The 13,034-nt window shown below is 40.9% G+C and overlaps 1 protein-coding gene and 1 long non-coding RNA gene across 2 annotated transcripts; both read right to left on the bottom strand.

The window, feature by feature from the left end:
• Positions 1-2,402: 2,402 nt before the first annotated feature.
• LOC134319093 (uncharacterized) lies at positions 2,403-7,156 on the bottom strand. Its single transcript, XM_063000091.1, has 10 exons — positions 6,820-7,156; positions 6,443-6,538; positions 6,127-6,288; positions 5,934-6,023; positions 5,594-5,712; positions 5,442-5,490; positions 5,107-5,354; positions 4,981-5,023; positions 3,465-4,833; positions 2,403-3,367 (listed from the first exon to the last, which is right to left on the bottom strand). The coding sequence occupies exons 2-10, from the start codon at positions 6,536-6,538 to the stop codon at positions 3,261-3,263; spliced, it is 2,283 nt and encodes a 760-aa protein (XP_062856161.1). The 5' UTR covers positions 6,820-7,156; the 3' UTR covers positions 2,403-3,260.
• A 2,043-nt stretch (positions 7,157-9,199) lies between these two features.
• LOC134319086 (uncharacterized) lies at positions 9,200-10,135 on the bottom strand. Its single transcript, XR_010013461.1, has 2 exons — positions 9,665-10,135; positions 9,200-9,576 (listed from the first exon to the last, which is right to left on the bottom strand). It is a non-coding gene; the product is annotated as an uncharacterized LOC134319086 (long non-coding RNA).
• Positions 10,136-13,034: the final 2,899 nt, after the last annotated feature.

Below are 13,034 nucleotides of genomic sequence, written 5' to 3'. Positions count from 1 at the left end.
AAAGTGGTGAAACGGACCTTCACCAGAAGATCCAACAAGATAGCTCCAATCTAATCGTCCACCATTTATTTTACCACCAGCCAAAACTGAGCAGAATTATACACTCCTTAGCTAGATCATTATCAGGGACATGTCTTGGGTCCTCGCTTAGAGAGACCTGAAGAACCACGTTCCACCAGGAAGACTTCATTGTTGTTAGACTTGTGTGCAATCCTGTCTTGTGTGCGCCGCCTGAAACTCGGCATGAGAGTGTCGTTCTTAAGGTTCTCGTGGCACCAGGTCCCAAGCTCTCTTGAATATGGCAAAGGAGCTGTGGACATGGGCGCATCCAAAGTTCCTTTCTCTGCAGGCTGTTCACCTAGCAGGGGCGGCCAACAGGACAGTGGACGCCCTCTCAAGGCAGCCTCTGAGCCCCAGTCATTAGAGACTTCACCCAGAGATGGTTCATCTAATATGGGAGAAGTCTGGCCAGGCACGGGTGGATCTGTTCGCTTCATCGGACACAACTCATTGTCCATTATGGTTCTCAGATCACCAGCAGGACAGCCCACTCGGTCAGGATGCATTAGCTCACGACTGGCCGAGGGAATTGCTGTTTGCGTTCCCTCCGCTCCCTCTCCTGCCGGCACTGTTGGGCAAAGTTCAGGAGGAGGGTCACAAGGTTCTTCTGGTAGCCCCTTGATGGCCAAGACAACCATGGTTTTCCCTGGCTACTGTCTTTACTTCGGGGTACTCCGAGGAGGCTCCCCCTAAGAAAAGACCTCCTCTCACAACTGAAGGGTCAAGTGTGGTGTTCACGACCAGAATTTCTCCAACTGTGGCTCTGGCCCTTAGGGCCAACAATGAACTCTCCTCATGTCTTCTGAGAGTGCAAAATACTGTCCTGAATGCTAGAGCAGCATCTACTCGAGCTTTGTATGATAGCAGGTGGCAGTAATTTGTGAACTGGTGCACGGAACAGTTGGTTGACCCTCTTTCCTGTTCAGTGGAAACAGTGCTTTTGTTTTTACAAGTGTTGCTGGACTCAGGGAGGTCTTCATCCACCCTGAAGATCTACGTGGCTGCTCTGTCGAGCCGGTTGACCTTGAATAACGGTGCATCTCTAGACTCACACAAGCTTGTTGTGGCCTTCTTCAAAGGTGCTTGAATATATTTGTAATGCTCAGTTTGAGCCTCTGGACCAGGTTGGTCTCAAGTGGTTGTCCCTAAAATTAGCATTTTTGCTTGCTATTGTTACAGCAAAGCATGTTTGCGAGTTGCATGCGTTTTCAGTTAGCCCCGAGTGTCTCAGGTGGGGCCTGGATGTTGCATCTGTTACCTTGAGACCAAATCCAGCTTTTCTTCTGAAAATACACAGGACAGAATTTATCAACCAGTCCATTAGTCTAGTGGCATATAGCGATCAGTCTGGCTCCAGGCGTCCTTTACCCGCATGGTCATCTGGTCACTCTGTCTGAAGAGTTTCCACATCTTGGGCCGCTTTAAGAGGGGTCCCCATTGCGGAGGTCTGTGCGGCGGCCACTTGGTCTTCGCCATGTACGTTTTCATGCTTTTATAATGTGAATGTTGCAGCCTCATCTAGCTTGGCACCGGCTGTCCTGTCCCTTACCACGAGTGGAAGTTGAAGCACTCCTCGTGACGGCGTGGGCATAAATCATCCACTACTTAAGTACCGTAAGTACCAGGGTTCCTGGTCACTCGAAGTATGCGAGACGTTCCAGGTTCCTGAGGAAGTCTGCAGCGAGTCACAGGTGTATATATTATAAGTGACATCACTGCAGGGGTCACGTGTGACTAATTTGGTATACAATTATCTCGGTCTGGAGCGCACGCGCGCGGGATCAACCACTACGTAAGTACCGCCCTGGCGGTCATCCACTACTCACATAACCACAGTTACAGTCGTAACTAGGGTTATTTATTAATGTAATGAAATAATTTAATCTAGAAAACACCAATAAAAATGCAGTGCATTGTTGATGACCAGTGTAAAAATGACATGAAACTCTATTTAAGATAAATCAGGTGTGCTGAGAGCAGAAAACCTGCATTACATAATCACATCTTTCATTCTTGAGAATCAGTCTCGTCCACTTAGGGTCGAGGTGGCTGCAGGTTTACATACTGAGCAGACACATATTTCAGCTGATTTTACCCATGTGTTATCAGTTGGTTTTGATCTTCATATAATCGGTTATATCAGGTGTAGTTCCTGGCTGGTCATGAATGCTATGAAGACACACAGACTCTTTGTTTTACATGAACAAGTACCAGGATCCTAACTGGATCTAGTTTTGATCCACTGCTGGACTGTTCCTCCTGTGTTACTGTGTTACCTCTTAAACAATCAACATTTTCAAACTGATGGAGACCTCAAACAAAAACCATTTTTGCACCCAGGATCAGTTTTGAATTTTTATTTGTTAAAATGTACAGAGAATAAAGCCTAGAGTGTCCAGCAAAATTAAGCAGCATCCATCCTCTTCTGGCTGGCACTCCGAGTCCTGTGTTGTTTTTATATTGAAAAAGAAACACAGCTGGTACAGATGTGTGCTTGGTCATGAGGCTTGTAGATATGAGCATATTAACACTCCTAGCTAGATCATCACTCTGGACATAACTTGGTGAGGTTTTTCAGAGAAGCAGGTGTGATGTCTTCTTCCTGTTCTTCAGAGGAAACTTCACCAGAATAGTCACCATGAAATCCTGCAATCCTGGGATGTTTGAGGGATTTTCTGCTCCTTGTGAAGGTAAATGAATCTTTCAGAACTACAGTTCCACAGGTGAGAATGTAAGCAATGCTGAACAGGTACATGTTGAGTGAAATAACCTTTCAGCAATCGAAAGTACTCAGAAAGACCAGGAACAACAGATGCTGCCCAGCCAAGATGGTACCAAGTAAGACTGTGGGACAGCAGAAATACCTCAACTAAATGTTACCAAAGAAAACTCAGAGCAGAGCTCTCGATAATGGAGCTCATGACTGAGAATCAAAGTGGAGAAAGGAACAAGACTGACCATTCATGATAATCAAAAGTGACCAACATGGCACAGATCACAGTAGTGCCAGATAAAAGTTGGTTACCAAAGAAGGAAGGTGACCTTCCTTAAAAGTCTAACAACAATGAAGTCTTCCTGGTGGAACGTGGTTCTTCAGGTCTCTCTAAGCGAGGACCCAAGACATGTCCCTGATAATGATCTAGCTAAGGAGTGTATAATTCTGCTCAGTTTTGGCTGGTGGTAAAATAAATGGTGGACGATTAGATTGGAGCTATCTTGTTGGATCTTCTGGTGAAGGTCCGTTTCACCACTTTCCAGGCCATCATGAATAAAGAACGAACACTTTTCTTCTTCTTTTGTTTCTTGCCTTTAAATCAAAGAAACAAAGAATGAATGTTAAAATGAAACTACATGAACTTTGACAATAAATTTTAAACAGAACCTCATCTCAAACTTTTACTCACCAGTTGGGTTTTCAGGTGTTTGGCTGGCAGAAGCCCCTGCAGCATTACTAGTACTGTCCTTCTTTAATAACGGGCAGGACTTTGGCCTCTGATGGCAGGGTCTCTCTGCAGTATTATCTGAAGATTTTACCAATCTGACAGTCTGGTCTCTGTTCAGAGCATCAAGGTGTGACGTTTTCTCTGAAGGGTTTTCAAACAGAGCAGATCCCAAAACCTCTAGAACCAGAGAGTTGATAACATCTCCATTCACATCTGAAGGTTTCCTTTGAGCCTTGCTGATGGTACCAATGTGTGGCTGGATGTTCTTCATTACTAATTTATCCCCCATGATCTCAGAACCAGACTGAGCTTTACAATCATGTGAGAGTGAAATGAAGCTGCTTTCTGAAGAGCTGGAGGAGATTAGCTCACTGGCATCCAGGCTGGGTGATTCCTGGATCTGCCTTAGGATGCCACTGATAAGGTCACTGATGGCATCACTGTTATCTGGTGAGATGATTTCAGTTAAAGACTGGTCTGATAATTTCCTTTGGATTCCCACCAGAGTTTCACTTACTACCTTTTTTGATTGTAAGCTCAGCTGGGAACCAGAATCTGAGCATGAGCACTGGGTCGGACTCTGGCTTTCATCTGTGGTGCCACAACTTGCAAACATGTCTGATTCTATATAATTCTCTGGTGAAGATACATCAGACATATCTGATGTTTCCTGTAGTGACAAAAGTCCTTCACTTGCAAGAACTGATATCACCATGTCCAGGGTGTATCCGACAATATCTTCACTCATGTTTTCTATCTGTACATGTTGGCTAGTTGGGCTGGTCCGAGACTGGCACGTTCTCTGAGGTCTAAATCCCAGAAAGGTGACCTCGGGTTCCTCTGTGTTGGAGAACTGAAAACTAGTTTCTGGTTCTTCCACTGGTGTAATAACATTCCTCTCTCTGATAACTTCAACAGAGGAGACAGAAGACGGTGACGGACTTGGAAGTTGAACATCCAAGTCCAGGTTCTCAAAATCATCAGCCTTGTCATTGCTCTCTTCCTGCTGACATTTGATCAGAGATGCAGAACAGTACAGCACCTCCAGCACCAACTTCTCAGCCGTCGAGAGTAAGGGGGGTGTATTCACTGATTCATCAGAGGAGCTCATTACTACAGAGCTCTCAAAACCCCCAGAACTGTCCGATTTAATCCCTGAGCTTGGTGATTTTGTAAGATTCTGACTCAAGACCAAGTCTGGAAGATCCACACTGGTGGACTGTGTAGGATGAACAAATTCCACCAGAGCGGGAAGCTGATTTTCTTGTACTTCCATCACTGTAGTGGTTTTGATCCCACTAACAAACTGCTTCAGATCCTCCACCTTCATCTAAAGTACAGAGAAAACATGAAATGTTAAAATTAGATCTTAAGTTAAGGTTTTCAGAGCAATTCATCTGATCTGTAGTAAGACCTGTTCTAATTACAATCCTGAAGATACTGTAGACGTATCTGAATAAAATGATGATAAACTCACCAACATACTTGCAGCAGCTCCATCAGCTGATTGACTAAATTTCCTGTCACATGAAAACCAACAATGAAGAATTTTAGTCAAACACATAAAATATCAGAGCTTTTATTCACTGTTTAAAGAACTTACTGGATTGAGTTCTCAGTGGGTGAATTCTCTAGTGTTGAGTCCTGAGCCAGCAGGGTTCCCTCGGCCTGGTCATCAGCAGGTGAAATGGTCGAGCCAGACGAACAGGGCAGTACAAATATTTTTTGTACATTTTCCAGTTTAGAAGGAACGTCCACTGGTCTTTGTGGGATTCGACGTTCTACACTGAGCTCTCTGAGAATTTTTTTCTCCATTTCCTCCAGCTCGATCCTCTGATTTACCTCCCAGGCCTAAGCACATATTTTATATAATGTTTGTATTGAAATAATCCTGTCCAACACCATTCTCATTAAAGTGTAGTAAAAGTATTTTCTCACCTTTTCAGCATAGCTTGAATTGCTGCCTTGTTTTACATTTTTCTTGAAGCTTTACATAGAAAAACAAACATCATTGAAAATGTCAATATGAATAAATGAGTGAGAGATTTAATACATGATGGAGGTGAAACTGGGAAGCCATAAAGACTCACATGTTCCTGAAGGTGCTTCTCTCTCTATAGATGAGCCACTCTTTCATGTGAGCAGCACTGATGTTCTCAGGAACTCCACCATTGAGTTTCAGCACCATGAACTTCTTCAGTAGCTGCTTCTGTAACCAGAAGTGATCATTTGTTAGTGCTGTAGGCACCACCCACACTTTCACACTAATGTATTTTACTGTAGTTTCATGAGTGTAGTGAGGAGCTTATACTGAATCTGAACACATCAGTATTCAGAGCAGATCTTTCTGACTGGGTTTAAATCCTCCTCAGACAGTTGCTGAAAGGGGTTTTGATGATGGTGGTGGAAATACTTCAGGCTTCATGTTACCTGCTCTTGTTGGTGAAGTTTGTTCCAGCTCATCAGCACTCTTCTTATGTACCGCATGTACTGAACTAGATCTTTCACCGAGCACAGCACCTAAAAGTAATACAGCGCTAGATCAGAGGTGCCAGTAGACCTTCTGACATGTTAAAGGTGTGAAATGTTCAGTTCTTGTTGGTTTCTGTTCTAATGTGTGTACCTGATCGTCCTGAATGATGAGACCCTGTTTGAGCAGATGCTTTTTCCTTTGTGGCTGGTTAAAGAAGTTCTTTAAGTGTGGATCGTGGAGGCAGTTGTAGGATCCACACGTTATTTCCATGTCTTTGTCCGACGAGTCGAATTCTGCCGATTTCACAAACAGCTATGGGAAGAACCAAAGATAAAAACACTGTAATATTACTTACCAAACATGATCTCACATTCAAGTGTGGAATCCAAAGTGTCTAATCTATTTACTGATTTAATAACTGAGTGTCATGATTAGAGCCGAGAGTAAAACTTGTTTTGGTGCTTACACTTTCTCCTAATTCTCCCCTGAAGTATTGTAGTGAAGGCTCCTGGAGATCAGGAACCTTTGACTGGACAACGTCCACTTTGTTCACTCGAGGCATCTGGAAGTAGAAAAGAAACAACATTATGTTTAATTTCATAATAGAGCTTTTTTAATCAAACCTCAATAGTGTAAAAAGTCTCCACACCCATCTAGCTTTAAAGGTGCTGTGCAGTGGTGTAGTGCTGTCTAAATCAGTGTTTATAATGCAAATAGCCACGGCCCCTTACCATTCTATACATATTACATCTTCTATAGATGGTAAAATATAAAGAATGAATGATGAGTATGAATAAATAGATGAATAGAGAGATAAATAAATAAAGAATAAGCTGCACTCACATCTCTCTGCTTTGTGTTACTCCACAGTAAGAAGAAATGAAGCTCTGATTCACCTCGCGCTCAGGTCATGCAGTGCAGCTCTCTGTGACGTCATCAGAGTTCTAACACAGCCGCGATTGCGTCACATCAATAATAAGCCCCGAGTCACGTGATCAGTCACAACGATGGGTGCAGCATATTAGCATGGTTTTTGGGAGAACTACTGTATATTGGACTGGAGAGTATAAGTTACATATTAAAGTCATAACCAGTAGATGGAGACATCACCTTATAAATAATAAACACAGTTTGGTCAAAAGTATGTGGACACTCCTCCTAATTACTGAAGTTTTTTTTCCACTCATTACTAAATCAATCAAAATGAATTACATATAACCCCAAAAAAGAAAAAGACGAGACAGTATAGAAACTTCAAATAAAAAAACGTTGCATTTACTGCATTTGTTTAGACTTTTATATCATTGCAGACAGCATGAACCCAAGATAGTTCATGATTTGTCTGGTTAACTTAAATTAATTTGTTATTATAAATTCATTCATTTCAGACCTGAAACACATTCCAAATTAAGTTGTGACAGTAAAGTATTTACCACTTTGTAATGTTGCCATTCCTTTTTACCACTTAAAAGATGTTTTGCCACTGAAAATACAGTGATGAAATGTTTCAGGTTTAATTTTGTCTCATTCTTCCTGCAAACACGTGTTAAGATGTGCAACAGAACGGGGTTGTCACTGATGCATTTTTTTGTTTCAAAATTGTGCACACATTCTCTATTGAAGACAGCTCAAAACTGCAGGCAGGCCAGTCTGGTACCTGTACCCTTCTGCAGACATGTCTTGTAGTGTGTGCAGCATGAGTTTTTGCAGTGTTTATTTAAAAAATGCAGGGACATCCCTGGTCGTCTTGAAGGCAGCACATGTTGCTCTAAACGTAAATTTACTTTTGTGTATTAATGCTGCCATCACAGAAGTGTAAACTACCTTCGTGAGGGACACTAACACAACCCCCAACCATGACAGACCCTGGCCTTTGAACTTTGTCCAGTGAAAATGCTGATCTGTTCTTAAAAGGTTTGCTATTTTACAGGAAGTGGGACCAGCCCAGCACTTTGCTGGTGAAAAAAATATGATAGAGATCCCTTTGATCCAGACCACTGGGAGACCAAACCTGAGCCACATGGATGTTTTGCAAATGCTGATGTACTTCATGAGATGTTTCTCAGCTGCTTTTATTTCATCTGTGTCCCATCTCCTTGGCATTGCTGACAGTAAAGCAAAAAATATTACAGGACAACCAGGCAGGACTAGAAACGTGTGCTTGTACAAACAGTTGATTTGGTTACCTTTCTTTCTCTATTGTCTTGAAGTTGCTACAGTATAAGTAAATATGAGTGCATTTTGTCACTTTTGGGATTCCATAATTAATGTAAAAGTGTGCTTCTCTACACATGTGATCATCTCTTTGCTGCACCTCAAAAGAAAAGTCAGTAAAGTATTACGCTTCTGACAGTTTGTCTATGTACCATTTATTTCTTCCGTACATTAGCAGTCGGTTAGACAAAATGTTGAAGATGCTGAGGTGTAAAGCAGCTAAAAATATGACTCGGGTAAGTTTGGAAAACTTCCAACCAATTCTGTGGACGTGGCGAGGGAAAGGGGGATCGAAACAGGGATAAGAATTTTGTATGAATGTTATGTATGTTATTTAATGACTGCTGTAAAATGTGGCACTGGTGATTTTTGAAAAACAAGGTCTGTGAAAAATAAGATGATACTGCCATGGTATTCTGAGTATCAGGTTTCCTGCCCAAAACCTCCTCTTCAGTACTGAATACCATAATGTTTACTTTCTGTGTATCATATGTGGAAAGTTGGCAAGGACAGTGAGGTCCTCCATCTCTATCAGCAGGGTCCACTTTTTTGATTCTTGGAGAGGTCTGGCAACTTCTCTTAATTTTTGCAAGATGTAGTCATGTTTACTCTGATCTGATCCCACTGGCCTAAATAAATGTTCATGCAGTTATAAAATGCATCTGTCATTCTTCACAATAGGAGAGACTTCATCAGGCCATGTGATAAATATCTGTTGTTGGGTACAAAGTCTTATTGATGCCAGAGGACATGAAGGCTATGGTGTCATATACTGACCAACAGACTGAGGATGAGGTGAATGTTTTACAGCACACAGTGCATCGAACCCTACTGTGTATGGGGCTGTATAATTGCAGGCCAGTCAAAGTCAGGGCAGTTGTAGCCTGGTGTTTAAGGTACTGGACTAGTAACCAAAATGTTGCCGGTTCAAGCCCCACCACTTGTAACGATTTTTTCTTTTTATAAACTCGTTATCATATTTTTAAATCAGGGTACCATCCACCAAGAGTGCTTTAACTCATTTTACTAAACATCAAAATCAGAACATATGAAAAACACAAATCATAATCTCAAATGCCACTATAAAGTCCATTCATTGAATATAAGTCTTGGAAGAGTTCATTGAGTCTTTCAGTCCATAATTTAATAATTAGATAGATCTCACCGGGCCTTTGTAGATATAATTAATTTCATCAAGAGTCTATAGAAGTCCTTGTTGGGTCCAATACAAGATGAAATCCTTTCCAGTTAGTTTGTGAATACTGGGCTTGTTTCCCACAGTCCATCCAACCAGCAAGTTGTTGATTCAAGACACAAACATTTACAACAATTGAATAGAGACAAAGATAATCTTCCAGACCAGAATGAAGAAATAAAAAAAACCTTCTGAAAAAGAAAACAGTACAAACTTTCTATTAGCAACACTTGCATGAAGTTTGGTTAAATATATAAACAAAAGTAACAAACAACTTACATTGAGCTTTAGAACAAACAAGTTCCTCAATAAGGTTCCTTAGCACAGCACATTACAATGTGGTGCTTCTCCAAACCATCTCCATTACCACATGGTTCCCCTTTTAGGTTGAGAATTGCCCTTCTAATAAGATTACTGCCACTTAGTGGTCGGGGTTGGGAATTGGCAGTAACAACTGTTACATACCTCCCCCTTTGTTTAAGAATTCACTAAGCCATAATATCTTTTAATATTTTGAACATGATATGTACCATGTTGATCTAGTGCGTTTAGCATAGCTATTTTGTAGTTAACAGGGTTTAGTTGTTTAATGACTTTGGCTGGCCCTTGCCATTTGGGAGCTAGCTTGGCCATAAATGCGTCCCCTGCCCGAGACAGTGGATGAGAACGTACCCAGACAAGTTCGCCTTCTTGGTACTGTTCTTTCTTGCGGCGCAGGTTGTTATACTTTGCTTGTCGGGCCTGTGCCTTATCCATGCTGGCTTTAACTCTATTAAGCAGAGTCTGTTGTCGCTGCAAAAGTTCATAAGCTGGCTGGTCAGGGTTGGGTGGTCTTTGTGCAAGGCGTTCTAACGGTCCCTTTAGCTTGTGTCCTAACGCCATTTCAGCCGGTGTGTAGTTAGTGCTTTCGTGCCATGCAGAATTTATTGCAAATCTAAATTCCGGAATCCATCGGTCCCAATAACGGTGGTTATCTTATCTAAGGAACCTTATTGAGGAACTTGTTTGTTCTAAAGCTCAATGTAAGTTGTTTGTTACTTTTGTTTATATATTTAACCAAACTTTATGCAAGTGTTGCTAATAGAAAGTTTGTACTGTTTTCATTTTGGCTGTGGTTTTAGCGTGGTGCAATGGCGGTCAGGGATGGATTTAGATTTGCTTAAATATGCAGATTTGCAACAATTAGCCAAAAGTGTTGGCTTGAAAGCCAACATGAAGGCTGTTAAGTTGCTGAGAGCAGTAAAGCAGCATTTTGAACTGGAAGGCTCTGAGAATGCACCTTCTACCCGGCAACGTCCCGCATCATCCTCAACACCCGGACCACCCTCACCACAACAGCAGAAGCAGTCAGCCAAGCGTCCAGCACTGAAGTCCGCACTCTTCAAACCTACTATCTCAACCAAGAAAATCGTCAGGTTTTCTCGGGGCACTCTGGATAATGAGCACAAACGTTCTTTGTTGAAGACTTCAGCTCGGATGTCCAGAACACCTGGTACAGGAATTAATCCATTTATCTTCAGTGGCTCTGATACCCCAGGGACCAACAAGAAGAAAACATTTGACTTAAAGGTAAGCTGAAGCCTTTTCCAACTCAAACTACTGCACCAGAGAAAACGCAAATGGTTCATCAGAATAACTATAAACAGCACCAAGTGCAGACAAGAGAGGAGAGGCGTGTCGAGCAGACAGAGGGAAGAAAACAAAAGAAAGAGAAGATGCTTGGTGCCAGACGTAGACTGCTTTTTGTAACCATTGTTTTGTGACCATCATCGTTCGAACAATTTTATACACATACATTTGCTATTAAACAAACAAAGTTGTTCTGTAACAAAAAAATAAAAAAATAAAAAAAAAATAAAAAAAAATAAAAAAAAACCTTCTGAAAAAGAAAACAGTACAAACTTTCTATTAGCAACACTTGCATAAAGTTTGGTTAAATATATAAACAAAAGTAACAAACAACTTACATTGAGCTTTAGAACAAACAAGTTCCTCAATAAGGTTCCTTAGCACAGTAAGTAAGTAAGTAAGTAAGTAAGTTTATTTCTATAGCACATTTAACACGACAAGTCGACCAAAGTGCTGTACACAATGATAAAATAAAGGTAAAAGAAAATCATTTGCAACATAAACCACATAAACATACAGCATATTCAAAAAATTTAAAAAGCTAAAGTAAAAAGATAGGTTTTAAGTCTAGACTTAAAAGTTGTAAGGGACGGGGCAGATCTAATGTCAAAGGGAAGACTGTTCCATAGTCTGGGAGCTGCAACTGAAAAAGCTCGATCACCTCTCGGCTTCAGCCGAGAACGAGGAACAGCCAACAATAATTGGTCAGATCTCAGAGACCGTGGAGCTGAATAAGGGCAGAGTAAGTCATTTATATAAGATGGTGCTTTCCCATGTAATGCTTTAAAAACAAATAATACAATTTTAAAATGTATTCTGAAATAGACAGGAAGCCAATGCAGTGAGGCTAAGATCGGAGTGATGTGGTCCCTTTTCTTAGTGCCTGTCAGCATTCTCGCCGCTGCATTTTGTACCAACTGTAGTCGAGCCAAAGAGGTTCTATTTATGCCCAAGTGCAATGAATTACAGTAATCTAAACGTGATGATATAAAAGCATGAAAAGCATGAATAATTTGTTCCTGGGCTTGAAAAGAGAGAAAAGGCTTTATTTTTGACATTTCTCTAAGCTGGAAAAAGCTACTCCTTACAACAGAATTAACTTGTTTGTCAAAACTGAAATCTCGGTCAATGATAACACCAACGTTTTTGATACTGTTCTTTACACAACTTGCCAAATTGTTCAATTTTTGAGATACTGATTCAGTAGCTTTAGTGGGGCCAAATAAAAGAATTTCTGATTTCTGTTCATTTAGTTGAAGAAAATTTTTGGCCATCCATGATTTTATCTCATTTAGGCATTCACTGAGACAATTTACGGCTGAAGGGTCACTTGGTTTAATGGGCAAGTAGATCTGGGTGTCGTCTGCAAAACAATGAAATGGTATACTATATTTCCTAATAATATTACCAAGAGGAAGCATGTATAATGAAAAAAGGGCTGGCCCTAAAATGGAACCTTGAGGGACCCCATATCTCAGGTTGGCGGTAGTTGAAAAACAATTTCCAATATTTATCTTAAAAGTCCTATTTCTCAGATAAGATCTAAACCAATCTAGAACAGTTCTCTGTATACCAACCATATACTCAAGGCGTTCAAGTAGAATGCAATGGTCAATAGTGTCGAAGGCGGCACTAAGATCTAAGAGAAGCAATACTGCACAATTCCCTGAGTCGCTAGCCAACAATAAGTCATTTATCACCCTTAACAACGCAGACTCTGTGCTGTGCAGTGCTTTAAAACCAGATTGAAATTTTTCAAAAATATTGTTTTCTGTTAAGTGTGATGTCAGTTGCCAAAGGACTGATTTTTCAAGTATTTTAGAAAGAAAACTCAATTTAGAAATGGGACGAAAATACTCAGAATGCTCGGATTAAGATTATGTTTTTTTAAAAGCGGTTGGACAACAGCATGCTTACAGCAAATAGGAACACTGCCTGAGGATAGACTTGTATTAATAATTGTCACAATACCGGGTCCTATTATATCTATTGCCTTTTTTACAAGGCAAGTAGGAATGAT

This window comes from Trichomycterus rosablanca, chromosome 1 (assembly GCF_030014385.1).
Source record: "Trichomycterus rosablanca isolate fTriRos1 chromosome 1, fTriRos1.hap1, whole genome shotgun sequence".
Taxonomy (NCBI): domain Eukaryota; kingdom Metazoa; phylum Chordata; class Actinopteri; order Siluriformes; family Trichomycteridae; genus Trichomycterus; species Trichomycterus rosablanca.
Note: the sequence above shows the minus strand (reverse complement) of the source record. Positions and strands in the feature narration are given on the sequence as shown.